The 27,729-nt window shown below is 36.0% G+C and overlaps 1 protein-coding gene across 2 annotated transcripts; it reads left to right on the top strand.

Annotated features, from left to right (window-relative positions):
• Nucleotides 1–27,729, top strand: LOC131070895 (ATP-dependent zinc metalloprotease FTSH 8, mitochondrial). Of its 2 annotated transcripts, XM_058006564.2 has the most exons (9): nucleotides 1–240; nucleotides 3,029–3,106; nucleotides 3,496–3,757; nucleotides 4,297–4,368; nucleotides 12,707–12,840; nucleotides 23,363–23,845; nucleotides 25,337–26,104; nucleotides 26,324–26,551; nucleotides 26,697–27,729. In XM_058006564.2, the coding sequence occupies exons 2-9, from the start codon at nucleotides 3,038–3,040 to the stop codon at nucleotides 27,162–27,164; spliced, it is 2,484 nt and encodes an 827-aa protein (XP_057862547.1). In that variant the 5' UTR covers nucleotides 1–240; nucleotides 3,029–3,037; the 3' UTR covers nucleotides 27,165–27,729. The 2 variants fall into 2 exon arrangements, with proteins under 2 accessions (XP_057862547.1, XP_057862548.1); XM_058006565.2 differs by lacking the exon at nucleotides 3,496–3,757 and having other exon boundaries at nucleotides 24–240.

Here is a 27,729-nt window from a genome sequence, read left to right as displayed (position 1 = left end):
CACCTAGCATTATGTGATATACACAATATTCAATATGAATGCACCCGAAAATTCCCAAGGCAGCCCAAATAACTGCTATTGGCAGAAAAATCATATGCATATTTAGAAAAAATGATATACATTCATCATGTATCAACATCTGATCCTCTGATTCCTCGCTCTGGGATACAAAATTTATAGTGCGATTTTGGTTTTAATATACAAGCGAGCTTCGAGAGAGCCACAAGGGACACACAACAGGTAGGGTTTCAAACAGAATTCATACGTGCGTAAATGAACCTAGCTGGTTTGGGCGTTCAATCTCAGATTATTTAATCCTCACGCTTGAAATTCTATTGATAAAGCAAATAAATATGTTTTTTCACGCCGAATTTGCTAGGGTTTGCGTGGGATTGCCTAATTGCAAGCAGTGGTTTAAACTCAAGTCATGCTCTACACGACTTCACCATTCTGTTACACCACAACGCCCAGGACATTCCAACCTCAATTTTAAGAGTGCCGTTAGTAGTTTATTTGTTTGGGGATTTGATTCTTGAAATTTTGGTTTTGACACATTTAAAAGGATTTATAATTCTCGGTAAATCTCAATAATTCTGTCACTGTCATGTAATTCAAAGATGGTCTAGGAACTCTCTGAATGTACTTTTGTGGCCTCTTTACCATAAGAGAGAACTTCAAGAATTTGTTTTATTACAGGTTGAGGTGAACTCAATTAATTATCTACTGACTGTAGTTGGAATACTCTGATTAAACATATATTGAGTTGAATTCACTTAGACCTAACTTTTTCCATTGCTTGTTTTTTTTGTTGCTGAGAAAATTGATCTGATGGCCGATCGTTTTTTTCTGTTTGGCTACATTATTAAGGAACCTATATAGAAAACTATCTCTTACTATTTTAGAAGAAGTTCTCAGAAAACTTTTGCTCAAGCTATCTTTCGGAAGAATGGAAATATCTAAAGTGGGTCCACAAACTTACATGATCCCCTGAAAGCCTTTTACCAAAAGCTTGCCACTCCATTTTTAACTTAAGATTCCAATTTTTCTTTTCCTAATTTGCGACTTTGTTAGAACCATTTGGGCAGCTTTCAATCTAACGGACACGTGAAGGCCCATTAAGCAATGGGTAATTTTAAAGCTTATTTACCAAATGCAAGTCTATGTATTTCAGAAGTTGGTGAATATGCAATCTTATGGCTGTCCCATCGACCTTCTAAACAAAGAGCAAGGGCACAATGACCAATTTAAATTTTCCAAGAAATAGGAAAATGTAATTTGTATAGTAATATGCATCATTATTTTGCTAGCTGTCTAGGAAATTACCTTCTCTTTCTTAGAGAGGTTTTTTTTTGATTCTATATATGGGATTTGGTCATGATAATAAAGTTAAACTTTCTGTGACTGGATCAACCGTGTCTTGCATTAGCATTGAGCGACTTGAATGGGATAAAAGAAAAATTCTTTCTCGAGGACCTACTCCGCAATCACGCAAAGATCACAATCCCTAGAATGGAACCTACTATAGCTGAAGGCAGGCTAGGAAGCCCCCGCTTCTTTGAAAATTTTGTTTCGAATATTTGATGATAAATATGCTAGCTGTCATAGCACTGACGACTAAGAATGGGCATTTGGACCTGTTTTTGTGGATCTTGTTAGAACTCTTCTTCATCTCTATCTGAGCAAGCTGCAGCCTTGGTAGCTATATTTAATTTTTTTGGGTTTATAAATTACCAGAATGGCAGGCATGAAAATAGGTTTGGCAACATTTGGTTTCAAACTTCATTTATCTCTTTTTGTGAATTAGAATGGACCTTAAATCTTTTCAAAATTCTGGAATTGATCAACCAAACAACAATCTCTATAACCCGCAGACCTTTTGTTTCTTCCTAAGAATCATTACTGCATTCTAACACTTCTCAGAAGTCAGGACTTTAGTTTTTGGGCATTAATGTCCAAGTTTTATTAACTTTTGCATTCTTAGAGTCCTCATTCTCTCTCTCTGCCGCATGTGATGGTTGAAGACTTTTCTGGATGAGAATCTGAGATATATTTTTATTGTTGTATTTTTTGTTTTATGTATTTTATGTGGTTATCTAAACTTAATACCTGCTTTAGGCTAAAATATGTATATATTTATGATTTTATGTGTTTTTTGTAAGGATGTAACCAAAACATACCCAACACAATTTCTGTTTGCCAAACCAATGTGTCTAAATTCCCATCCATGAACTCAACTGGTTACTCAGCATAAAATTAATTAAAACCACATGTTTTGTGAGTATGCCTAATGGCCCAAAATAACAACTATAAAAACACTCAACTTTCTATTTGGCAATGTGCATCGCATTTAAACTTTTGCCAACAGATTATTGTAGGATGTCTTTTTCCTCTCTCCTAAAGCTGATGTTAAGCTATAATTTATTGAGCAATGATACCTTTTTACTGCTATGGATATTAGCCAATTTTTTTTTCACAATTTTGTATTGAATTCACATCCTGGTCTTTTCTTGCATTCCTGCATGGTGATTGTAGACATTTTTATGGTTTGTTATTACAAATTACAGGTTTCCATGTCCAAGCTTGTTCACATTACTTTCATGGGCATGCATTATGGCTGAAGACATGTAGTTGAATACCTTGTTTTGGTTTAAAATTTCTTATTCACTTAAATTTTCTGAATTGAAATGGCCTGCTGCCATATTAGTGTCTGTTATTTTTTTAAAACTTAAACCTAAGTATTATTTCCTTTTAAAGAATTGGAATATCACTCCTGCCTCCATAAATTAACAAGTAAGAATGCAGTTTGTTATTGCCAACTTAAGTATGTGAAGCTATGTTTCGTCAGGCAAGTTTTTGTTTTTCACTTCTATATAAGTTCTTTGATTGGCGTGGATTGACAAGGTGGTGTATTTCATCTGAATTAAGAATTGTATTGAAGAAATATTTATATTCTAATTAATTTTGTTTACCAATTCTTTAATTACTGTCCGAATTTGTAGTTGATGTTAGAGTTCTAATTATGTGTCAGATACTAAGGATGCTTCTTGTTAGAATTGGAAGGAGCCTTGCAGAAAGAAGGCGAAGTCAAGGCAGATGCTTGCAAAATGTATGTACCAAAAATCATTTTTGTTGAGTTTCTTGAAGGAATGTGTTAATAATCTGTTAAGATTTATATAAAAATATAAGCCTCTTAGATTGGTATTCTCTTCTGATTAGATTGTTTATTTAGAACAAACAACATTTTCTTAATTCAAGAGGGCAAGTATTTTCCTGTATGAAATATAAAATTATCATATGTAGCACTTCCAGACTTCCAGTAAAGATTAATTTTATTGTTTGGTCTAGATTTGATGGGATTCAGAATAATCAGAATAATCAAAGCTTTTTTGCAGGCTCATCATATTTGTCTAATAACTTGATGCGAGTAATCTGTTGAAATTTTGTTTGTTTTAGCAAAAGACAAGAATTAAGTTCTAACCTTGTCTAATTCTGCAGACATTTCAGAATTCATCAGATGTATCTCATCTTTCGAATCCCAGGTTGGTTGGTGAAGTTTATCGTGGTTTGTGTTCATTGAAATCATTGCCTGCTTCCCACAATGTTTGTTCAGGTAATTCCATTCAATTGGAATTCCTGAAGAGATATTTGCATGGCTTAAGGCCAAGTGAAATGTCAAGTTATAACAATTGCTTATCAAAGGTCTTGCCAAGGAAATCTGGGATTCGGCTCTTCAGTAGTGAAGCTCCAAAGAAGAAGAGTAAGAACTCCGTGTTAATAATATGCTTGGCCTGAGTTTTGTATCTGTTTAGAACTTAGGTACATGTAAGGATGATGGCTTGGCTTAACAATCTTGCTCATGTAGTCTTGTTTATTATGCAAGGAATCTTGTTGACAGTTTAAATCTTTATGCCACAGGGGATAAAAATTCAAAGTTGAATACAAACCTTCTTTTTTTCAGCCATATCAATAAAACGTTTGTTTTTGGGAGAGTTATTTAACTTTGATCCATGCTTTCTCTAACCTCAATTAAATCCAATATTTGATTTTAATTGTCCTGAATCCAAGATCCTATTTGAAGTTTTTTAATATTTATAGACTTCATGTTTTGGAATACTTACATTGGGAAAAACTTACATTGTCTCATATCTTTTGTCTTTCAAAATTTATAACTTCAAATTACTTGATGTTTTCTGGATCTATTTTATTATTTTCTTTTACAGATGTGGCCCAAATGGTTTAACTTTATGCTAAGGTTCTGTCAAATCATTAATTGGCTACTTTTCTTATGTATATCAGGTTTTGAAAATTTCTACCCAAAAAGTAAGAAAGAGTTACCAAAGGGAAAGGAGCGGAAGTCACAGTCCAAAGGTGAGATTTGTTTGGAGATAGTTAAAGTATTATGAACTGACTTTAAGAACTGTGATGTTTTGAGTAATTTTCTGTGTTAGCATTTGGAAAAAAGGATGCATGATATTTTTCAAAGTTCTAATCTAACTACAAAAACACAAACAGTTAGTTGCATCCATTAAAAAGCCCACATTTTATATCCTTTTTTTTTTAGAGATTGCAGTCAGATTACAAAGGTGAGCATTGTTTGGAGATAAATAAAGGACAATGAATTGACTATGAGAAACTTGATGGTTTTATTTTTTGTTTTGTGCTAGCATTTGGAGATAGGGAGAAGTGTGATATATCGTCCAAAATTCTAATCTAATTATGAGAATGCTTTGTCCAAAAGTTCTAATATAATTATGAGAATACTTTTTTTACATCATATTAATTTGATTTTGATCGTGGATAAAGATCATATCTTTTTCTGTGTCAAGTGTTGTACATTTAGAGTTTTGCATTCTAATACACTAATTATTAAGTACCATGGCTTACAATTTTGAGTGATCGTGTAAAAATTTGGTTTGCTGACTAAAAACTCACCCCGCCGAGAGGAGTATTTACAAAAAAGTGATCCATACTTTGGTTACTAGTGATTCCTTTATTCTTCTACTGAATACTCATCTTTTCTATCAAAGTACCGTTTACCAGATAAATATTAAAAGAAAATGCATTTCCATGATTTGCATACGATAGGGAAATGCAGGTGGGAATGACTCTCTGCAATAAAATTTCCCAAATTCCAGTTGATGGGCACAAAATGTTTCTCGGAGGCACTTACATTAGGCCAACCTAATGTTAACACATTTTTTCTTTTATTTCTTGGTTAAGTACGTGTAAAGGTGATTTTTGTTGGGTTTAAGTTTGGAAGTTCAAACTGAATGGAGAATGCTTTGAGAGTTGATTACAATTTAATAAAGCAGCTCTTATGCTATGAGAGAGATTAATCACATAGAGCGAGGGAGAGAGCTGTTAAATTGGTAAAATTTACAAATATCTTTTAGTATCAAAATCCGCAGACTTTGCCTTGTAGATGAGTCTAATCTTTTCACTGATTCAGAACGATGTTGTTTTCTTCACATGGAAATATTTTTGGTATTTGTATTTAAAGGGCGAGAAAATTCCCATACTTTCTATCTTATACCCGATTTATCCTGAATCTCGGAGCCAGCCAATTTATTCCCTGAACAAGTCCTGATTCATGAAAAAATCGTTGACCAATTATTGACCCAATTTTCTGTTGAGACATGGACCAGCTAGGACTCGAACCTAGGACCTTCCATATGCTGCTGGAGTGCTCTACCACTGAGCTACTGGACCCTCTTGGACCAGTCCATCGTCAGTCCGGGTGTGGCTTATTTCCAACACCAACACCCCCCCTTAAGCCACACCTCTCGTGTGCTTGGGGCTCCTAGCCTGGACCTAGCTCTGATACCATGTTGAGACATGGACCAGCTAGGACTCGAATCTAGGACCTTCCATATGCTGCTGGAGTGCTCTACCACTGAGCTACTGGCCCCCCTTGGACCAGTCCATCGTCAGTCCGGGTGTGGCTTATTTCCGACACCAACATTTTCAATGATTTTTTGCATTTAAATCACGTTAAAATCATGTTAAAGACCTCCAAAAATGGCAAAAAAAAAAAAGAAAAAAAATCACTGTAAAAACTCACAAAACCCTAGAAAAGCTCATGAAATTATTGAATTCCTCAGAAATAGGGTTGATCCGAGATGGAATCAGAGTCAATGTGGAATCAATGTTGAAAAAGTTTGTTATTTTGTCCCTTAGTTTTTCTTTCTCACCTCTGAAAATTCCTAAATAAAGGAGTGGGAGGAGCAATGGCGGTCATCAACTGAATTCAAAGGGGCCTCAATCATCGTAAATCGTGGGGGGCATATGAGATAGTATCAAAGCAGCTGGAAAATCTTCTCTAAATTGTGGCTTCAATATGACTCAAGCACGCTGCACACCCCACCCAATGGATTCTTATGCGAACAAGCATATAATTAATATTGTTCACTAGCTTTAAAATTAATACTACTATGCACTATTATAGATGGCATTTTGACAAGGAAGGAGTAAACCTCTATAGTTTATAATTAATACTATAAAATAGTTTTAAAATTTAAACTGTTATAGACTATGAATATATATTAATAGTTATATAATAAACTATAAATTAAAAATAATGTAAAATTTGTAATGTACATATTTAATTTTTACTATAATATATAATATATAGCTCTTTTGATGGAGGAAACTCGGGTTTTAGCTTGGTTTGATCCCAAAGAGACTGCTTATAGAGGATCTCTTCCCATTAGGCCATTTATGGGGGGTCATCATTCCCCACAATTCACTTGTTGAAACCCATGAGCTCAACGGCCCAACAAAGGCAAAAAGCCTATGAGCTCAATGGCCCAGCAGGGGTTTGAACCTTGGTGGCTGCCTCACCAATGGAGTGTTTCTACCACAACATTAAATGTTTGAAGACATAATATATATATATATATGATTTTTAATTTTTAATTGATATAGTTAATTTTTGCTCAAACGAAGACATAAAATTCATTATGTGAGCAATATATCAGTGCTCCACGAAATAAATCTGAATGACAACAAACAAGCTTACATACTTGTAATAAAACAGCTTCCAACACATAATTATTAAAATTTCTCTAACTAAAATAGTAATTGCAAGCTAGGTATTGCCAAAACTAGTGGCTTGCTAATCTTTTACTTCAGCTAAACAAATGCCTTTTGTTGAATTCTACCCCATATAAAAGATCCAATTGTCATCAGGGAATATAAAGCATTGCAACTGTGGAATGTGATTTGATAAACTTTCTCAAATATTGAAATACCCCTAGAAAACTCCTTTGCCTCAATCACAATGAAAGTCTTGGATCACTTCAAAATGGCTTCCACTGTTACTAAATTCCTAACAATAGCTGGATTGCTGTCTGATAAATTTTGATCTTAGCTACTTCATAGAGTTAGCTAATCGTTGATCTCAGACTTAGACAACTATTTGGTGTATTTGGTGACTGCCCTTTTAAAAAGTTAACTGAATATTCGCCTATGTAATCAGCAGTATGAATATAAACAACAAAAATCTATTTCTACAATTCATGGGTTAAACTCTATTTTATATACTCTCTATATCTCTATGCTATGGAAATGCCCTTAAGTTTAAAAAAAAAGTAGTTTGTCTTAATTTCTACAATTTTTTATGATTTTTTTACCCATTTTTTCAAAAAATTGTGTACTTTTGGTTTGTCGGTTTTCCCCAATTGATTTTTGCTGCTTTGATATAAAGCATTGCAATTGTGGAATATGATTTGATAAGCTTTCTAAAATATTGAATTAATCCTACAAAACTCCTTGCCTCAATCACAATGAAATTTGTGGATCACTTAAAAATGACTTCAACTTTTACTAATTCCGAATGTTAGCAGGATTGTTGTCTGTTAGGTTTTGATCTCAGTTACTTCATAGACTTGGCTAATATTTGATCTCAGACTTAGATAACTATTTGGTGTATTTGGTGACTGCCCTCTTAAAAAGTTAACTGAATATTTGCCCTATGTAATCAGCAATATGAATATAAACAACAAAAAAATATTTTCTAAAATTCATGGGTTAAACTCTATTTTATCTGCTATCTATATCTCTATGCTATGGAAATGCCCTTAAGTTTATAAAAAAGTAGTTTTTGTCTCTTTTTCTACAATTTTTTATGCTTTTTTTTAAATCCGATTTTTCCCCTACTTTTTCAAAAAATCTTATACTTTTGGTTTGCCGAGTTTTTCCCCAAATGATTTTTTCTGCTATGCTTCCTATGCTTTGAATTGTGCTCAAACATCAAGCCTGATATGCCTAACACTAGTCCTTGAAAATGGGATAAATGACTCATAGGTTGATAGTCAACTTTATGATATTTTAATTTGTGACTTCATTTAAGTTCTGTTTGTTTTTCTTTTTCAACTGTAATATTGTTACAATGTTGTCTTTAACTGTAAGGATTTCTTCACTCTTTCTCTCTCTTCTCCTTGTCCACCTTGGTAAATGCCTAGCCATGCAGCTTGCTCTGACTCCCTGGAGGGTCCCACTTTGGCACATAGGACTTATGCCTCTAGATGTGGAGTCCATCTGCTGATGTATCATCTTATCATCTTGATATCAGTGTTGTTTTCTCTTGCCATCACTTTGTTGGGCTCACCATTTGGGTTAGGGCTAGCATTGTGAGGGGATTGGTGATGCATGTTTATGTGTCGGCCAATTTACCCTTATACACCCCAAATTTGGTTGCTGATGTCTTTTGAATATGCCTTAATTTTAATCTTTGCCAAATGCTCAATAGGTGTTGTTGGCAGTTCGTTGGGTGCCACTTAGTATTTTACTGTCATCTCTGTTTCTCTCATGGTTAACAATGGTCATGTGAGTACAGATTTCCATGTGTACATATGTGGGTTATTAATCATATCTTCTCGTATGATTGTAAATCAGCATCAACAGCATTGGTGTCAGCTCTTCATCAGTTTGTTGAAACCGTGAATGAAAATATTGTCAAAAAACTGGCTAAATCGCTATTCAGAAAGGGAAACAATTTAATCGCCTTTAAAATCGCGGCCGATTTTTTTTTAAAATTTGAACTTTTGATAGGTTTAAATTGCGATATAATCGCGAGCATAGCAAAAAAAATCGCGTGCCGAAAAGCGATTTGGTGTTTATCTTCGTGCAACCCTAAAAACGAATATTTTTTAACGCCGGATAAGTCCGCGAAATAGTTTTTAGTGCGTGCGAGTCTTCACGCAACGGCGGCTGAAGGAAACAGGTGTGTGAATCGGTTTTTAGCGCTCATTTGTCTTCATGCAAGTTTTCTGGCGAATTTGCGGTTTGAACCAAGATTCAACGGGACAGGTAAGAGCAGGAATTTCTTTATCATATTTAATATTTATTATTTAAGCTCTACCAAAGTTTACGATTCTTCCTGCCTGTGATTTTGTCTATGATTCTACCTGCCAGAACTAGAGACCCTTGATTAAATATAATTTTTAATGTGTTAATTCTTGATTAAGTATAGTTAATTTTTGGCAAAACAATAAATCGTTAATGAGTTAGTCACTGTTCTATTTTTTTTCTATGTTACCCCGAGTTTCCGGGACAGGGACAAGTTTCCGGGACGGCAAAGGGGACGGCTATATAAAATATAGGGAAAATTTAAAATATATAGTGAAATTTTAAATGTTCATATGAAAAATAGATAAAGCATGTATATATACATTATATTCATATGAAAACATGGATAAAGCAAGTATATGTACATTATAGAACCTTAACATACCACATTTGTGTTCAAAATTTTTTGTCAATACTCAATATGCATTCATAATTGAAAATACATTGTCAATATGGCAACACTTGTTTGCATGTAGTTCATTGTTTATTTCTGGTTGAAGGATATTTTGATAGTCTTCCATTTCTATTATGACCTACAACCGCTTCTTTATGCACTACAAAGTTTTGGATGTTTGTGAAATTCTATACCAAGCTGTTTTTCATATTTCTGAGTGCTTTTGGCTATGATTCAAATCTGTTTACCTTTCATAATTGTGAAAAGTCCAATATTGCAGACCTACAACCACTTTTTTACGCACTGCCGCGTTCTAAGTGTTTGTGAAATTTATTACCAGGCTGCTGCTCATTATTTCTAAGTGCTTTTGGAAGTGATTCAGACATGTTTACCCATCATATTAATGAAAATCCAATTTTATAGACCTGTAATAAAATAAAAAATAGTTTTTTTGAGCATTTGAGACTGTTTTTGTTTTTTAAATGTGCTGGGAAAAGGGGGACGGCTGGCCATCCCCGGGACAGTTGGGGGACGGGGGGACGTCCCCTTTAAGAGTCACTGCCATCCCCTTTAAGAGTCACTGCCGTCCCCAAGTTTCCGGGATGTTTCCCTCAAATTTTGCAATTTTGGGGACAGCGGGGGGACGTCCCCTAGCCGTCCCCAAGTCCCTGAAACGTCCCGGGTACAGGGATGGGGGATTTTAACACGGGGACGCGTCCTCGGGTTACGTAGATTTTTTTATTTTCAGATTAACAATTTATTTTTTGATTTTCACTGTCCCAGATAATATATATTCCTAGTATTTATAAATTTTGTGTATACATGTGTTTTTTTAGAATATTTTAAGAAATTATATATTTTCAAATGTTCGATAATTTTGGCGATTTATTCCCGATTTTTTCCCGATTCCTGATTTTTAAAAAATTTTCGGCCAAAAGATTTATTGCCGATTAAGATATTTACATCTTTGGTTGAAACAATTGGGTGTAGGTATGATCTCTCCTGCTTGTCATAGATGTTGATACATCTCTGTCAGGCACATCATGACTTTCTTCTTTGTTAACAGTCTCTCATTCCTTAGTAGCAAATTGTAACCCTATGATGAGGCCCTTACCATATAGGGACTATGTCACAATTACTAGTTGTATACTAGAGTCCATCTTGATGGTACTAATAGCAACACCCTCTTTGCCTGGGCTTGCACATTTCTTTATCACTCTTCTCCAGGAATGTTGGAGTTGTTTAACAACCACCCATAAAGTCATCCTGAATTTTTTTGGGACCCATGTTGTGTTTGGACCCTTTTTAGACTTCCAGAAAGCCAATCCACAGTGCTACATATTTTTGGAAAACATTCATAGTGGCCCTGTGGATTGGGCTTTGGGTGTCTTTAGGGTGCCTTGCTTTTTTATGGGTACTTTTGGGGTCTTTGTTCCATCTTTGAACTAGTTGTGACATTTTAACTTACCGGTTGGTTTATGGGTTCTTGTTTAAGTGAACCTAAATGTTAAATATATCTATATATAAACTTAATCACATTCTATCATGTTCGTAAAGGATCTTTTGGGCATGGTCACCTACAACTACCACCAAATTTTTTGCTTCCATACAACATTATGAGCATGGATTGTTTGATTGGTTTTAAGAGTCACATTTTCATCCTCTAATTTACAAAAGTCATTCATTGTTGTTTAGGTGTTGCTATTCTAGTTCAGGAAAAAGTAGGGAGGCTAGTAGGCCACTCCTCATTCTGCATTACAGCTACCTTGACAACCTTGTGTCTTTCTCCACCACCTCTCTTCCTTGCTTCTCTAGGACAATCAATTTGGTTACTTTGTTTAGGATTTGTTTGAGGAGCTACTAGTTGTTAATACACAGACAATCAAAACCTTCTCACTTTCATTCATTACAAGCCTTTTGACTTGAGGGTTTAAGTTAGCAGTCTGACACCCCTGACAACTGTAGAGGTTTTAGGTATCACTCTTGGAGGAAATTATCCTCCCAATGTTTAGCTGTCTTCATTTACTTCATCTTTTCATCACTGGAGTTGAATCATTGCCTGTTATTTAGAATGTGTCTAGGGTTTCTTTAAATTCTGCATTCATTGTATGAGCATTTGGGATTGAGGAAATCAAAAGTTGCATTCCCTAACAATAAAGTTTTTTGTGTAAATAAAACAAAACAAAAAGAAGAGAAATCAGCTAACTTATATCGTAGTTTCTATTCGTTTTATCTTGCATTTGTTTTCATTATTGCAAATATAATTAGTAGAATAGTCTACTTTGGTTGATACCCTAGAGGTCGTATTTCACCAAAACACCCTAGAGGTCATATTTCAAATCCTATTTGATATTTTCTGTCTAGCCTAGTTTGATTTACTTTGATTCAGGGATTGTCTTATCTATTGCATTGCTCCATTGTGTTGATGAAGGCCTTGCTTAGTTTCTAAGTTTGTTTTTAACCCATATTATTAGTATGTAACATATCTTCAGTTTTTTACAATTGTAAATTAAATATGGAATAAGACAACTGTCAGTCATGCATTGTATCACATTTAGCTAGCAATTCCTTTAATTTTTCTTTGGTCAATGACTTCTCTGACTTTGCTCTTGATGCAGCTTACTTGATTTGCTCTTTTGGATTCCATTTGTTGTTATATCATCATTAGCTCTTTTAACCCTGTGTTTGCCTGAATCAATCCATCCTTAGTGCAATTGGTTTTAACTTTTAATTCAAATTGTGTTACCACCAAGCTATCTAGTTAATAAATTAATTATTTGAATTGTTTGTCTTTTTTCTTTGTGTTTCTTCGAAATCACTAATGTTTAAGCATAGGTGTATTTGCATCTGATTTTTGACAGGGAGCACTAGTCTGATGATCTTAATTCTTTTTCAGACAACAAACTTGTGCATTTTTTATAGTTTGATATCCTTAATAATCCTTATTTGCTGTGGTGTCTGCAGATGAATCAAATTCAAATGAGCAAAAGGGCTTTCAGGATATGTTTTCCAAGCAATTTCAGTTTAATCTTTCACCAATTTTATTGATTGGACTTGCCCTTTCTACTTTTTCATTGATCCCTCGAGATCAAAAGCAGGTGTATTTTCATTGCAGCTACCCTATTTGCTTGTTGCTGTTAGCTTGCCATGGCTACAAGTTATTTTTGTCAAAGCAACATTTTGAATGCCTTTTTAGCATTTATTAGAGTAATTAATTATTATTTAATGGTCATTAGTTAATCGTTAGTTTACTTTAGTCTGATTAGATAGTTTCTATTTCAGTTTTCTGTTCTTGATTGTTTCGTTTAGAAACATCGTAATGTAATTCGTTTTACCTCATTAATAATCAAGCAATTACCATTTTGTGGTATCAGAGGGATAAATCTTTTGGCAAATTTTTTATCAATAAAATTTGTAGTTAATCCTAAAAATTTCTAAAAGAAGTTTTTTCAATTTTTTTTAAGAATAAAAGGATCATGGTTTTCACTTAGGAAAATTGAGGGTTTTCAGTTCATAATCGTGGGTTCTTTTTAGCAAACAATTGTGCGAATTTTTTTGCTGAAGAAATCGTGTGGGTTTCGTTTTTTAAATTATGAATTTTTTTGTGCAAATTGAAGGGTTTTTGTTTGTTAAAATTGTGGAGGAAATCGAAGAATCGCAAATGAAAACTGTTTTTCTGCTCCCAATTGGGTGTGTGTTTTCGATGCATGTTGTTTTTTATCATGCGACGGTTCTTTCTTTATGTTTTTCGTCCCACACAAACGTGTTTTCTGTGTCTGCTCTTCTTTTTTTGTGACGGCTCTTCAAATCGTGACGTGTTTGCTCCAGCCTGTGTTGCTCGCTATTTGGGTCTGTGGCTTTTTCTGTGACCAGAGATTCTAGCCCTTTTTTTCTACGTGGGGGGACTGAGAATCGTGAAGGCTTTGATTTCTTTGAGTTTTTCTGCATGCGACAGAGGTCTCTTTCAGTGGCTACGTTTTTCTCTTAATGTTTTTTTCTGCGTGCAAGGATTCTTCTGTGACGGGTCTAAAATAATTGCAGCCAAGTTTTAGTCTTCATGATTTTTCATGATTTTTCCAGCAAAATCGTGGGTCTTTATGATATGGACCTCAATTTTTTTTTTCAAAATTATGGGTTTGTGAGCTGCGACCTAGGGTTTTTGAGTTGATGGTGGGGTGTATCTTTTTTGACGGTTTTTAATAAAATTTGGGCCCTTCAACCTGCATGTGTTTTTTAATTGATTTTTTAAAAAAGTAGATTTTTTTACAAGCACCTCGGGATATGTGCCATGAAGTTTTTTGCTAGGGTTTTGACTATTTTTTTACCACAAAATCAGCTCTGTTCGTTGTTGCAGTATTACCTCATTTTTTCGTGCCTTGTAAAGTGTGAAGTATGGCGTTGTTGACCAACATCATGTTGGAAAATAATTAGTGTTTCAACGGCAAGAATTACAACATGTGGAAATAGCAAATTCTCACAATATTTGAATATCAGTGTCTAGACCAAGTTGTTTTGGGTACGATTTTAAACGGTGGTGGGAAAAGACTAGGATAAGTACGATGGGCGCAATTGGGAAGCAGTTATGCTCATCAAACTGTCAGTCACTGACGACATGCTTCCACAAGTGTCGTTTGGCAAGTCAGCTTCAGAGATATGGACGCTTCTGAAGGATCTCTATGAGATATCAGACAAGAGACAAGCATTCTTTTTGAAGATCGAGGCCAACTTCAAATGTCTTCTTGGACTCCTTATCAATAATGTGGCATTTGTGTGCATTGAAGACAACATCCAACTTCAAACAATGTCACATCATTTGACTAACGGAAAGCAGATTTAGCACCATACTTGGAACATAGTATAAGTTGAGGAATTTGAGATTTCTCCCACCAGATGTAATCTAAACGTTGCCCTTGTCGACAATCGTATACTCTTCACCTTCTCCAAAGATCATTGAATTGGAGCAAGCCATGTACTTTGTGAACCAATCTCTTCTGTGTGTGAAATGTTGAGAAGTTCTAGAATCAATGTACTAGGTAGAGGACTTAACCTCGTTTGTTGATCTTTTGGCCATAAAAGCGTAAAAAGCACACTCCTTTTGCTCAGTGTGCTCTGCAACATGGGCCTTCTACTGAGACCCTCCTTGATTGGATTGCTCGTTAGCCAACCATTTTCAGCACTGCTTCTTCATGTGGTCAATCTTTCCATAGTAGTGACATGTGATAACCTTCTTGGAGCTGTTCTTAGGTTTTCTCTACCCTTTTGTTGGAAAGGAATTGCCTTTGCCCTTGCTTTTATTCTTGGCTCTGGTAGTGAAGGCTTGTTCTGTAGGTGATGATGCACTGCTGGTCCCAAATTGTTGTTTCCACCTTTTTTGCTGCAAAAGTTTGTTGCATAGCTCAAGAATTTTGAGATCAACATTTGTGAAGGTAATGTTGAGCGTCTCAATAAAATATTCATACGAGTGTGGTAAACTTTTGAGAGTGATCATCACCATGTCTTCTTCCTCCATCTTGCGACTAATAGCTTCCAGTTGATTGCGTATATCCTTGATCTTCGTAAGATGCTCTTACGGAGACATCTTATCATCCATCATTATTGAAAACAAGAATGTGCCTAAGAAAATTTGGGCTAAAGCAGTCTACACTACCATATACCTTTTGAATCGGTCTCCCACATTGGCAGTTGATTGCGTATATCCTTGATCTTCGTAAGATGCTCTTACAGAGACATCTTATCATCCATCATTATTGAAAACAAGAATGTGCCTAAGAAAATTTGGGCTAAAGCAGTCTACACTACCATATACCTTTCGAATCGGTCTCCCACATTGGCCATTGAGAAGATGATTCCTGAAGAAGCTTGGTGTAGGAGGAAACCAAAAATCAGCCATTAGGGTTTTTGGTTCAATTGCATATAACTGGATTCCTGATGCAAAGAGAACAAAGTTGGATTCCAAGAGTCAGAAGTTGATGCTTACAAGTTACAATGACAATCATAAGGCCGATCGGCTGATTGATGTGGACACTAACCATCTCACATTCAGTAGAGATGTGGTTTTTGATGAAGATAGTTGGCCTTTTTTCAACTCTCTCCCAGCCAACGTCCTAAGGATCAACCTCTACAGAAAACATATATGGGTGTTAGGCTTCCATTAGCTTCACCTAAAGGGAGGGATTTTGATGTTTTTGAACCTGAAGTTGTGGAATCACCAAGGCATGATATTGTACCACTAGAGTTCCCTCAGGAAAATTTGGATCGAAATCTAGATGATTTTATTCCAGGCAGCCCAAGTCATGTTGCTACACTTGATTTGGAAGTAGATGGTTCTACTCTCTGTCATAAGTGGTGGGAAAAGCTTATTGTTGATGTTTGTGATGATGAGCTAGTCGAAAGTAGATCTTCTAGAGGCAAGAACAAGAAGAACATTGTCAACTTTGCTCTTTTGGCCAATATTCATAGTGTTTTTGAGCACTAGATTTATTTAGAGGCAAAAGGAATACCTAAACAGTAAAAGGCTATGGAAGCTGAACATCATAGTCTTAAGAAGAATAACACTTGTGTTCTGTCAGATCTTCATCTAGGAAGAAACCCATTGGCTGCAAATGGGTCTATAATGTGAAGTACAAAGCTGATGGAACACTTGATAAATACAAAGTTCGGTTGGTGGCTTAAGGCTTCTCACAAAAAGGAGGAGTTGATTATGAGGAAACCTTTGCTCGCACAACAAAGATGAGCACTATCTGACTAGTTCTAGCCATTACAGCTTAGTCTGGCTGGAAAGTCCATCAGATGGACGTAAAGAGTGTCTTCCTTGATGGTGATTTGGAGGAAGAGGTCTACATGACGTAGCCTCAAGGTTTCAAGGTTGCAAGCAAAAAGCACCACGTATGTAGATTGGTAAAGGCTCTTTATGGCCTAAAACAAACCCCTAGGGCATGGTACATTAAAATTGATCAATACTTGGTTGAACACAGCTTTCAGATAAGTCCTTCTGATCCCAATTTGTATGTCAAGTTTGTTGGTAATGACAATTTTTTCTTGTCATCTATGTTGATGATATCATCATTATTGGTAGTGGAGAACACTTGCTTGAACAAATCAAAGAGAACTTGTGTGAGGCGTTTGATATAACAGATTTGGTACTTTTGCATTATTGTCTTGGTGTAGAGGTTTCGCAGAGAGGTGGCAGCATTTTCATCTCTCAGTCAAAGTATGCCAAGAGTTTGTTGGAGAAGTTCAAAATGCAAGATTGCAAACCTTCATCTACACCTATGGAGAAAGGGCTGAAACTATCAACCAAATCAGATTCACATGTGGTGAATGAGTCAACTTTCATGCAACTAGTTGGTAGCCTCATATATCTTATGGCCACTAGACTTGATCTTATTTATGTTGTAAGCTACACATCTCATTTCATGATAGCTCCTAAAGCAGAACATTGGGTTGCAGCAAACTGTGTATTGAGATATGTTAAAGGGACACCTGACTATGGCATTTCGTACAGCAGAAGCAAAGATCCTCGGCTGATTGGTTTTACAGACTCAGATTGGGCAGGTTTTGTTGATGACAAGAAGTATGTCTTCAGTTTTGGCACGGGTGTAGTCACATGGATCAGTAAGAAGCAATAGGCAATAGCTCTTTCCTCGATCATCAACTTAGGGAGGAATGGAGGAAAATATAAATGACCTGAGGAAATTTAAAATAAGTAATTATTTTCAAAAAACAGAAATTAAGGATGAATAGTTGTGATTCTTTCAAAGGTTAGAAATAGTGAAAAGGTGTGACTTAAAATATAAAAAAGGAGATCAAATCATTTGGAGGGGCACCAATTCAGATAACAGCAATTCAAAGAAGAAATTCCGAATGACACTCAACAATAAAGGAATCCAAGAGATTTGGTAAATAATTTATTATTTTCAAAATACAAGAGTGAAGGGTGTTGACTCAATTTTTGTGAAAGGTGGTGACTTTTTCACCAATAAAATATAAAAGAGAGATCATTCCAAGGATTCAACCAATCACTCTATTAATTCAGCAATCATTCAATCATCACTCACCAAAAGATCAAATCAGCAATTATTAAGTAATCACTCATGAATCCGTCAAAGGAAATCATTCAATCATCCAACAATCATCTATGGAGATTCATCAGTTCAGAAATTCATCATCAAATATCAACCTGTTCAACTATATGTACAAATTCAGAATTCAATCAACAATCATTTTTGAATATCAATTTACAGTCATCTACAATCAATAAAATAATTTAATTCATCAATTCAAGGCAAAATTCCAGAAATACACTCAACAATACATATAATTTCAGAATTTCAGTCAAGAATGATTCCTAAGAACATTCAAATATTATTCAAGGGATTGATTGTCAATCCATCAAGAAATATTATCTAGCAATAGTCTAGCAGATATGCCAAGTCATCAATTTTGAATTCTAGTTAGTACTTGTGAACCAGATGGGCCTGGGCCCTTGGGGTGGGCTAAGGTTTGGAAGGACAGTGTCTTTCCCTACCCTTTCGCAAGCCAGGGATTGGGTCCTTGGTATTGTCACCGGACAAGGTTCGGGTTCACGGGGTGAGCTAGGGTTTTAAGGGATGAGGTCTTTTTTTTCCTAACTTTTACAAACTAGGGACTAGTGTCCTTGCTTTCGTCACTGTTGAGTTAGGGACGGGGTCTTATAGCTCACCAGATTTGCAAGATATTAATAGGGAATTCACGATTTGATCAACTTGGGTATTGTGCAATAATGTAGAACTTAAATATATTTATATCGATTGCAATCCTTGATAAAACTATTTTATCTTGAGTGAATTCTATGATTTTTAAGAATATCCCAAAAAGGGGACAGTATGCATGACTACAAACAATTCAACCAAAATACAATAATCACTTTTGTAAGTTCACTATAATCACTACCCAAGAGAAACAGACAGCACATAAAATTCTTGAAACCCAAGGACTGCAACACAAACCATTGAAATAGAGCTGTACAAGCAAAACGACGAGGGGAAGACTAAAACTAAAAACCTAACAGTGATTTGAAACAAACGACTTCAAGCATCCGCAATAACTATCTTCCTACTCTGACGAGAGAGGAGACTTACATCATACATCGGGATCCTTTGTTAATTGCTTCTGGAGCTTCAATCTGAAGTTCTTAAACCTCAAACTTTTGCCCCATGTGCTTCTTGGATTTATCCATGGCCTTCAACCACACGGAGGAGATACCAACCAAGCAATGCTGAACATCCTGATTCAAAGAGAAATGTTGAAGAAAACAACTCTCAAGTCTCCTCCCTTCCCTAAAGCTCATCTTCCCGAACAATGAAAAACTGAAATAGCTGCATCAGCAAAGCCATAGATCTCGGCATACTAGCTGCAAGTACTGGGGGGATTTCCTATGTCTGATCCACAGGAACCATGGAAGTCTCTGTGAAGAAGAAAAGTTTCAACTAACTACAAAGCAACTTTGTTTTCTCCAAACAAAATCCTCATCAGGCTTAGCCTATTTCAGCATGCATTTCTGCACCTTGAGTCTACTCTATTGAAACTTTGTAGAGAAAGAACCTTCTTATCTCCTGGCCCCATTCCGATTGCAATGAAAACACCTGAAAAGCAAAACCCCAAATTCTGCATATTGCAGCCTTGATCCGTGAGAAGACTGAATTTGAATAAATTGAGTAACAGGGCATGGTAGATCCTCAAAACACACTCCCTAGCATAGCTGCCATAAGAACCATCCAAATTAGGATTGATTTTAACAAAACATGCCAATCTTCATGAGCAGTTGAATCAACTTTGCATATCTACACACCGAGGGAAGATGAAAGAAGCAGATACAAAAAGCATCTCTTGAAGGAGAAGCCTTAGCAGGATCCAAAAAAGCTTCCAGGGGCACAAAAACAATCCATATGTCCCAAGAAACACAGCCCTTGATTCAAAATAAAATGCTGCTCTTCAACTGAATGTAAATGAAGAAGAAAATAATCCTTTACTAAGAATAGAGAGAGAGGGCATCTCTATATCGGGCCAAGATTCTATCCACCTGGATATCTCAAGAGAACTCAGATTTTTGTTCACATATATACAAACTAATGATTTTTCTTCATGTGCAGAGGAAATCTCAGTAATACACTCCTCTGGGAGAACAAATTAGGAGTAGCCATCACATTGACAGGGATATCCCAGAGAGAGAGAACAGCTGCACAACCATTATCATCAGCTGGTAGAGGTTTCAATCTTGAACCCCTTCGCCGGCACACAGAAATTAATAAATCTATCTCCATGTACTCGTTATTTCAGACCTTGGGTGGGCCTGGCCTTTTAGAACCTCAGTATTACCAGTGAAAGACACTTGTTTTTGATTCTCCACTTCAGACATTTTCATCAGAATAGGGGCCCCTCTAACCACATCTTCTGAAAGAAACGGAAGACAAAGTGCTACAACAGTGGAAACGGTTGTAAGCATTTTTACAGTCACTATAAATCAGTCTATCTGACTGTGATTCTTATCAGCCCAACCCTACCATCTGTAGAAGAAAAAGGGGAAGACATTTTGTGTAGATGAGAAGTAGTATTATGACTACTAGAAGTCATCCATCCATCATTCTGCTTACGCCAATCAGCTGTTTCTGCCATTCTAGCATGAACCTTCACTCGACAAAGTACCAAAGAAGATCCTTTAAGCTGACAATAAGTGTTTCGAAGATTTTGTTCGTTGTCACCTTCTGTTACCAAGTCCTTACCGTCTCCAGAACCTACTGCCTTTCCACAGCCTGTAAAAGAATGACGACATGCTTCCTATTCAAACCTTGAACTCTACCTCAATTGCTGACTGCCATCCTAATCACCAAAAATAAATAAATCATAAGATAATCTAAAAGATGCCTATAGATATCAATCTTGACATGCCTATCTAGCCCATGTGACGAAAATAATATTGGCTCTCCAATGCTGATGCCTCTCAGCAACTTGTAGGTACATGCATTTGAGGTATCAGTGCTAGTCATAATATATTACAGAAGGGTTCTGACAAATGTGTTAACGTCACAATCCTAAGGATATTCTGAGCATTATCAAAGTCAACAAATAACTGCATTTTCATGAGTTGGGTGAGATTCTACATGGTTTCCCTTGAAGGGCTCCCACTTTATGAGTAATAAATTAATAATAAATACATTGGAGAAATTGAGAAACTGCTTGATCATCTATCTCTCCCAACATAATTTTGCAATCCCCCAAAAAAGCATCTAATTCTTGTGCTTCTCATTGGTCTCATGCACGTGGCAGCTATCAAATATGTTTTTCTCAGCTAACTCCTTAAGCAGATGGCTTTTTCATCCAAATTCTACTCCTGTAAATATCAAACTGGGTAGCATTTATGGTCAAACCAAGATATACATATGTTGACATTGCTTAGTATCTCCATTATACCTAGTGTGATGTCTGGCTGGTATTCACCAAGCATGTGAGGAACTTCTACTTAATCTTATCGAAAGGTTTCCTTGCCTTTGCTATTATCAGTGACTCAATAGTATCAAATCCCTCCATAGTTTACCTTGCAATGCCTTTCTTATTGTCGATGATTAAATATGTTATGTCCCTCCATGGTTTACCAGTACCCTGCAGACAAGGTAAAATGAGAGGAGGTTCACTGTTGCTTTGCACTTGCAAGTGCCCAGTTTTATTTTCCTCAGCAGAGATATATGTTGCATACGATTTGCCATTTTGCTGGTATAATGGATCTTTTCTTTTCATTCATCAATGCAAAGGACATAAACAAACAATTTGGCAGTGCTGTTGAATGCTACAGTTTCTTGAGAAAGAAAGTATCTGTGCTTTGTATTCCATGGTCTTTACTGAATTGAATTAAGCATTGTTCTATTGTTCGTAGTCATCATTGCTTTCTATTCTATGATTGACACGCATGAGGAATATCAGCGGCTTCCTAGTCTTTCTAATCCTATTACCCTGCCATTATTTTGTAGGTATAAGTCATGAAAATTATGTTTTCTAACATTGTAATAGGGTTGAGCAGTTCTAAACAAACCTCCACACATGCATATGTAATACTGAAAAAAGAGTTTTGAGCAGCATATAAAAATTTAAAATGAACAAAAGGGTAACTCAGAATCATGTTCCATGATTTAATTGTCTTCTACTTTTCTGCTGTGTGGAGAAATTGCCCATCTTGAGAGTGGTTGGTGTGTATTCCTTCCACCCAGCCAATTGGCTTTATAGCTGAAGCGTGTTGGCTTTGCAAGAGGGGAAGCTCAACATTGACAAAGCAAAACTTGTCTCCTTTCTAACTGCCACAGGGCGGACAAAGAGGAGTTTTCAGTGAGATTCCTCATAATGCTGTTCCACACTTGACAGACAAAACAGTGAAATATTTGGAAAGTACTTTCCTCGTGAGCCAAATTTGTCACACAATGTCAGTGCTATGGAGCTATGGATTCTGGAGGATTTAGGAAAAAACAACCTGCTGCTCAATCCACCTGCTACTTGTCAAAGCTAAAACTGTTCAGCAATTTTGAGAAGGACAAACTAACTTGGTCAAAGGCATTTGACATGTCCATATTGATGAACTTGGCCTTTGCTTTGGCTCTTGATCGGGTGGATAGTTTAGTAGGCAATGATGATGCCCTCTGGAATTTTCCGCCCTTTAACAAATCCTTCCTACATTTGCCATATGACAAAATGAAAACAAAAAGCTCATTATGAGATTTTCAACTATAGGTTTAGTCATAGTTTTATGGATAGTATCAGTCTAATCTGGGATGTGTGCTGGCAGTCCATGAAATGCATAGAATTTCTGCTAGATAAGCTGCTTGTTGTAGCATAGGGAACATTAGTTCAGGCTCAATAGTCTGGTTTAAATATTGAATTAATGAAAGAAACTTTTTTGACATCTGCATACAAAGGAAATTATGTTTTATTGATCAACATCTTAACTTTGTTGATGTTTTGGTTCTGCAGATGAAGTGGGAAGATTTCCACTTAGTTTTCTCAAAAGTTTAATTTAGAGTTGGATCTCCTAACTTGACTTTATTTGTAGATCTGTCCATGTTAGCTAGTCTGATAGATGAGACTTGTTACTCGTCTAAGAAACATACTGAAATACTTATTTAGGATTATGTTGTGCAAAAATTGCTCCATTATTAATAAAATTATGATGTGGACACTCAATTTATTCACCACGAAAAACGTGCATATCCAATTGAACTTACTATTAGACCTTATCATACTTTTTTGGACTTAAATTAAATTTCTTTTCATTTCTCTTCTTAAATCTCTTTGATTAACCATAGATTTTTTTTGAGAATATATGCTTATTTTCTTTTTTTATATTGAAATAAAAAAGTGGACAGTCATATATGCTCAGAAAGAGCAATCAAAATATTATCAAGTATCAGTAAGGTCAGTGCTTGCTTTTTAAGGATTTTGTGATATATATTGCTGGATATTATTCTAATACTTCTTTGAGGTCCCTGCGACCACACTTCTTCTTAATGTTGTCAATTGACCAGGAAATATTTTTTATTTATTTTTGTACTTGATTACTAATGCTTGGAATTTATACTGTTTGTACCATGAATGTTGCAGATAAGCTTTCAAGAATTCAAAAATAAGCTTCTCGAACCTGGGCTTGTGGATCATATTGTAGTTTCGAACAAGTCTGTTGCCAAGGTTTATGTCCGAAATTCAGTCAATACTGCTACACAAAGTGACAGCCAGGATGGTGATATACATCCCCGCCGAACCGCCTCTGGTGTTGGTGGCCAATATAAGTACTATTTTAATATTGGCAGCGTTGAATCCTTTGAGGAGAAGTTGGAGGATGCCCAAGAAAAATTAGGCATTGATCCTCACGATTATGTTCCTGTAACATATGTTTCAGAAATGGTTTGGTACCAAGAACTATTAAGATTTGCACCTACAGCACTGATTCTTGGATCACTGTTTTACTTTGGACGAAGAATGCAAGGAGGTTTTGGTGTAGGAAGAAGTGGAGGCAAGGGTGCTCGTGGAATTTTTAATATTGGCAAAGCTAATGTCACAAAGCTAGATAAGAACGCAAAGGACAAGGTTTGTATTTCTAGTCTTCTATCTTTTTTTTTCCGAAATTATGTATCTTAATATTACAGTGTAAAGCAATCAAGGTAAATGACAGGAACTAAAAGTGGCAATCTAGAAGGCATAATTAGGTGCTCATTCCATAAAGGCACGAACAATTTGTCAGATCTTGGTATTCTGTTTTTAGAGTTTTGTGCTGCAATTTCAGCTGTTTGTCTGCTCTATGTCTTGCAAGTCTTCTAGTCTTTTTAAAGGACTACTTGAAAAAAATGCTGCACTTGCATAGCTCAAGGAAAGGATGGAAGACAATTGAATCACCAGCAAAACATTCTATCATGTTGCCAGACCATCAATGTGTTCTTGCAAAATCATTTCTTTTCAAGAGTGGGAATTGACAAAGAGGGAAGCATATTCTGATATAATGCAAGCCTGAAACACTATGCTGTCCTGCAATAACAAAAGGCATAATAAGCTGTCTCTTGTTTGTGACAAATTGCACAAGCTTTGCATGTCAATCTGGATTTTTTTAATCTAGCCTTCCCATCTAGGTTCTGACAAGTAACCAGCCAGCATTGAACCTGAATTTTGAAAGATCCTTTTGATTTCTAAATGGTCCAACATCTTTTGATCCACTGGTTATTGGAATTTAGTATGGGGATGATTTTAGTGGCTAGTATTCACCAACAGTCTATTTATGTCATTTTCTCTGAATAATATTTCCAATTTGAAACATTTGAAAAAGAATATTTTACCCATTTTCTACAAAACAATTTTTTTCCTTTGCTAATTTCCCAATTTGTTTGTAAATCTCGTTGGAATTTTTGGAAATAGAGCAATATATTTAGATACATGCTAAAATTAAATCCCATGCCATCATGGTTGGGTAAATAAACAAAAAATGCTGAATATGTTTTAAAATTTGAAAAAATGGAGGTCTAAGGTTTGATTTTTATGGTGTAGAGCAAAGCAGTTCATGCATACATGGGCTTTCTGGTCCAATCTCCAACTCACTAACCATGTTTGTGCGCAAGTATGGCTTGTGTTGTTTTTTTCCTCTTAAACCATGTCTAAACAGTTTGAGCTTTGTGCTGCTCCATTGATTTTTTTGCCTGCCTGACTGAGCACACACACACACAAACCTGTTCAGAACTGGCAACTAAGGTTGAACATTGAAAGCCTTTCCCTGCCAGTGACTTTGCTGTGTAATTTTTGGTTTAGCTCAAGGCTTCTAATTTGTCATTTGAACTTATAATTAGTGAAATCAACACCATTGTCTATCATATTGATATGTATGGCCACATTGACAACCTTGGTTTTCAATTTAAATTAAAGGAAATGTAAACCTGATGATGGTCCATTACAGAACAATTGTTCACTTTCTCTACTTATTTTGAAGTGCATTTATTTCTATCAAGATTTTAAATGTGTGCATCCATCAATATATTTATATAATTTTTTGCTATATTACATGTGCTTGTAGTTGACGAGCCAGTTGTGGTACAGATATTATTCAAAGATGTAGCTGGCTGTGATGAAGCAAAGCAGGAGATTATGGAGTTCGTGCATTTTCTGAAAAATCCTAAAAAGTACCAAGAGCTAGGAGCCAAAATTCCAAAAGGTGCTCTTTTAGTGGGTCCTCCTGGTACAGGCAAAACACTTCTAGCCAAAGCCACTGCAGGTGAAGCAGGGGTCCCATTTCTTTCAATTTGTGGTTCAGATTTCATGGAGATGTTTGTTGGTGTTGGACCTTCTAGAGTTAGGAGTTTGTTTGCTGAAGCAAGGCAGTCTGCACCAAGTATAGTATTTATTGATGAAATTGATGCAATTGGTCGAGCAAGAGGACGTGGTGGTTTAGCAGGAACAAATGATGAACGAGAAAGTACTCTCAACCAGTTGCTTGTGGAGATGGATGGATTTGGGACAACATCTGGTGTTGTGGTGCTTGCAGGCACGAACAGACCTGACATCCTAGATAAAGCCCTTCTCAGGCCTGGTCGCTTTGATCGTCAAATTGCTATTGATAGACCTGATCTAAATGGCCGGGAACAAATTTTTCTCATTTATCTAAAGAAACTTAAGCTTGACCATAAGCCAAAGTATTACTCTCAGCGGCTTGCTGCACTTACGCCAGGATTTGCAGGAGCAGATATAGCAAATGTTTGCAATGAAGCTGCACTAATAGCTGTAAGGAATGAGAAGTCGGAGATTAGTATGTCACACTTTGAGGCAGCCATTGATAGAATCATTGGGGGCTTGGAGAAGAAAAATAAGGTTCTATTTTGTTTCTTTCCTTTATTTGTTATTTTTGTGCTTAATTCCAGAGATTGATATGCTATGAATGTTACCTGGTTTTGGCTTCACAATTTTACTTCAAGAAATGGGATTACATTTTTCATTTAGCAGAAGAAATTATGTGTGTCATCATTTGTAGATATCTTCTTCAATTTGGATTACTTCGAAGTTTGAAGAGCTCATTCTGCTATTCCCCAGGTAATCAGCAAGGAAGAAAGGAGAACTGTTGCATATCATGAATCGGGTCATGCAGTAGTTGGATGGTTCTTGGAGTATGCAGAGCCACTTCTCAAAGTAACAATAGTCCCTCGAGGTACTGCAGCATTGGGCTTTGCTCAGTATTTGCCAAACGAGAATCTTTTAATGACAAAAGAACAGCTTTTTGACAGGACATGCATGACTCTTGGAGGTCGTGCTGCTGAACAGGTAAAGCCCAGTCATCTTTTTATTGTAAATATCTCTTTCTTTTGTTTCAAGGCTATGTCATCACTTCAACTCAGCATTGTTTGTGTTTTAGTACCTTTACTTGTGCCTAGTGATATCCTTGAGTGACCGTGACTGGATTTTCCAGGTTTTGTTGGGGAAAATTTCAACTGGAGCTCAAAATGATCTAGAGAAGGTAACAAAGATGACATACGCACAGGTTACCTTGTATGGATTTAGTGACAAAATCGGTCTTCTGTCATTTCCTCAAAATGAAAATTCTTTTGAAATGACAAAGCCTTATAGTAATGAAACTGCTGAAGTTATTGATAGTGAAGTCCGGGACTTAGTAAATAAGGCTTATAGTAGGACTTTGGAATTAATTGAAAAGCACAAGAAAGATGTGGAACAGATGGCAAAATTGCTGCTTGAGAAGGAGGTATTGTATCAAGAAGACTTGGTTCAACTGCTTGGAGAGAGGCCATTTAAGTCCAGTGAGCCAACTAATTATGATCGTTTCAAAAAGGGCTTTCAGATTAAAGGTCTTGAGGAGGGAGAACAAGATGATAAAGAGGAAAATATTCCATCAGCAGATGGTACAGCAGTCCCAACTTAGAATGGCAGCAGGGAATCACATGAAAGCAGAAAATTGCTTCAGGTGGGGGTGTTCTCTAAATATATCTTGACTAAATTTGTTCAGCTGGCACTCTTGCTGCTACAGAGCACAGAAGGATATGGCCAAATTATCTTAAGACAGACTGCTGACATATTTTGAAAACAAGTCGATATAATGAGAAGGTTAAAATGCTGACTAATAACAATTCAAGAGGTATCTTGCCAAAGGGTTAAGAAAGCTGGATTTTAGAAGGGAAAAATGAATTGGATTTAGGTGAAACATGAATTGGATTTAGGTGATTAATTAACCCTACCCTATGCTGGCATTCATTGGGCATATTTCTTTATTCTGGGATGATTATAGATGACCTTTAAGAGCCTAAACTGATTGCTTCTCTTATTCCGAGGGAAAGTAATATTGTATTGATAATTACGTAAATATTTTTTTTGTTTGGTCAAGAAATAGAACTTTTATTTTGATGTATTTTCATTGGCATCAGATTCAGCTTAGAACATGAATATGTAGCAGTTTCCATGTCAAGAAATTTTTTCTGTGCTGAGAAATT

Source organism: Cryptomeria japonica, chromosome 9 (genome assembly GCF_030272615.1).
Source record: "Cryptomeria japonica chromosome 9, Sugi_1.0, whole genome shotgun sequence".
NCBI classification, from domain to species: domain Eukaryota; kingdom Viridiplantae; phylum Streptophyta; class Pinopsida; order Cupressales; family Cupressaceae; genus Cryptomeria; species Cryptomeria japonica.
Note: the sequence above shows the minus strand (reverse complement) of the source record. Positions and strands in the feature narration are given on the sequence as shown.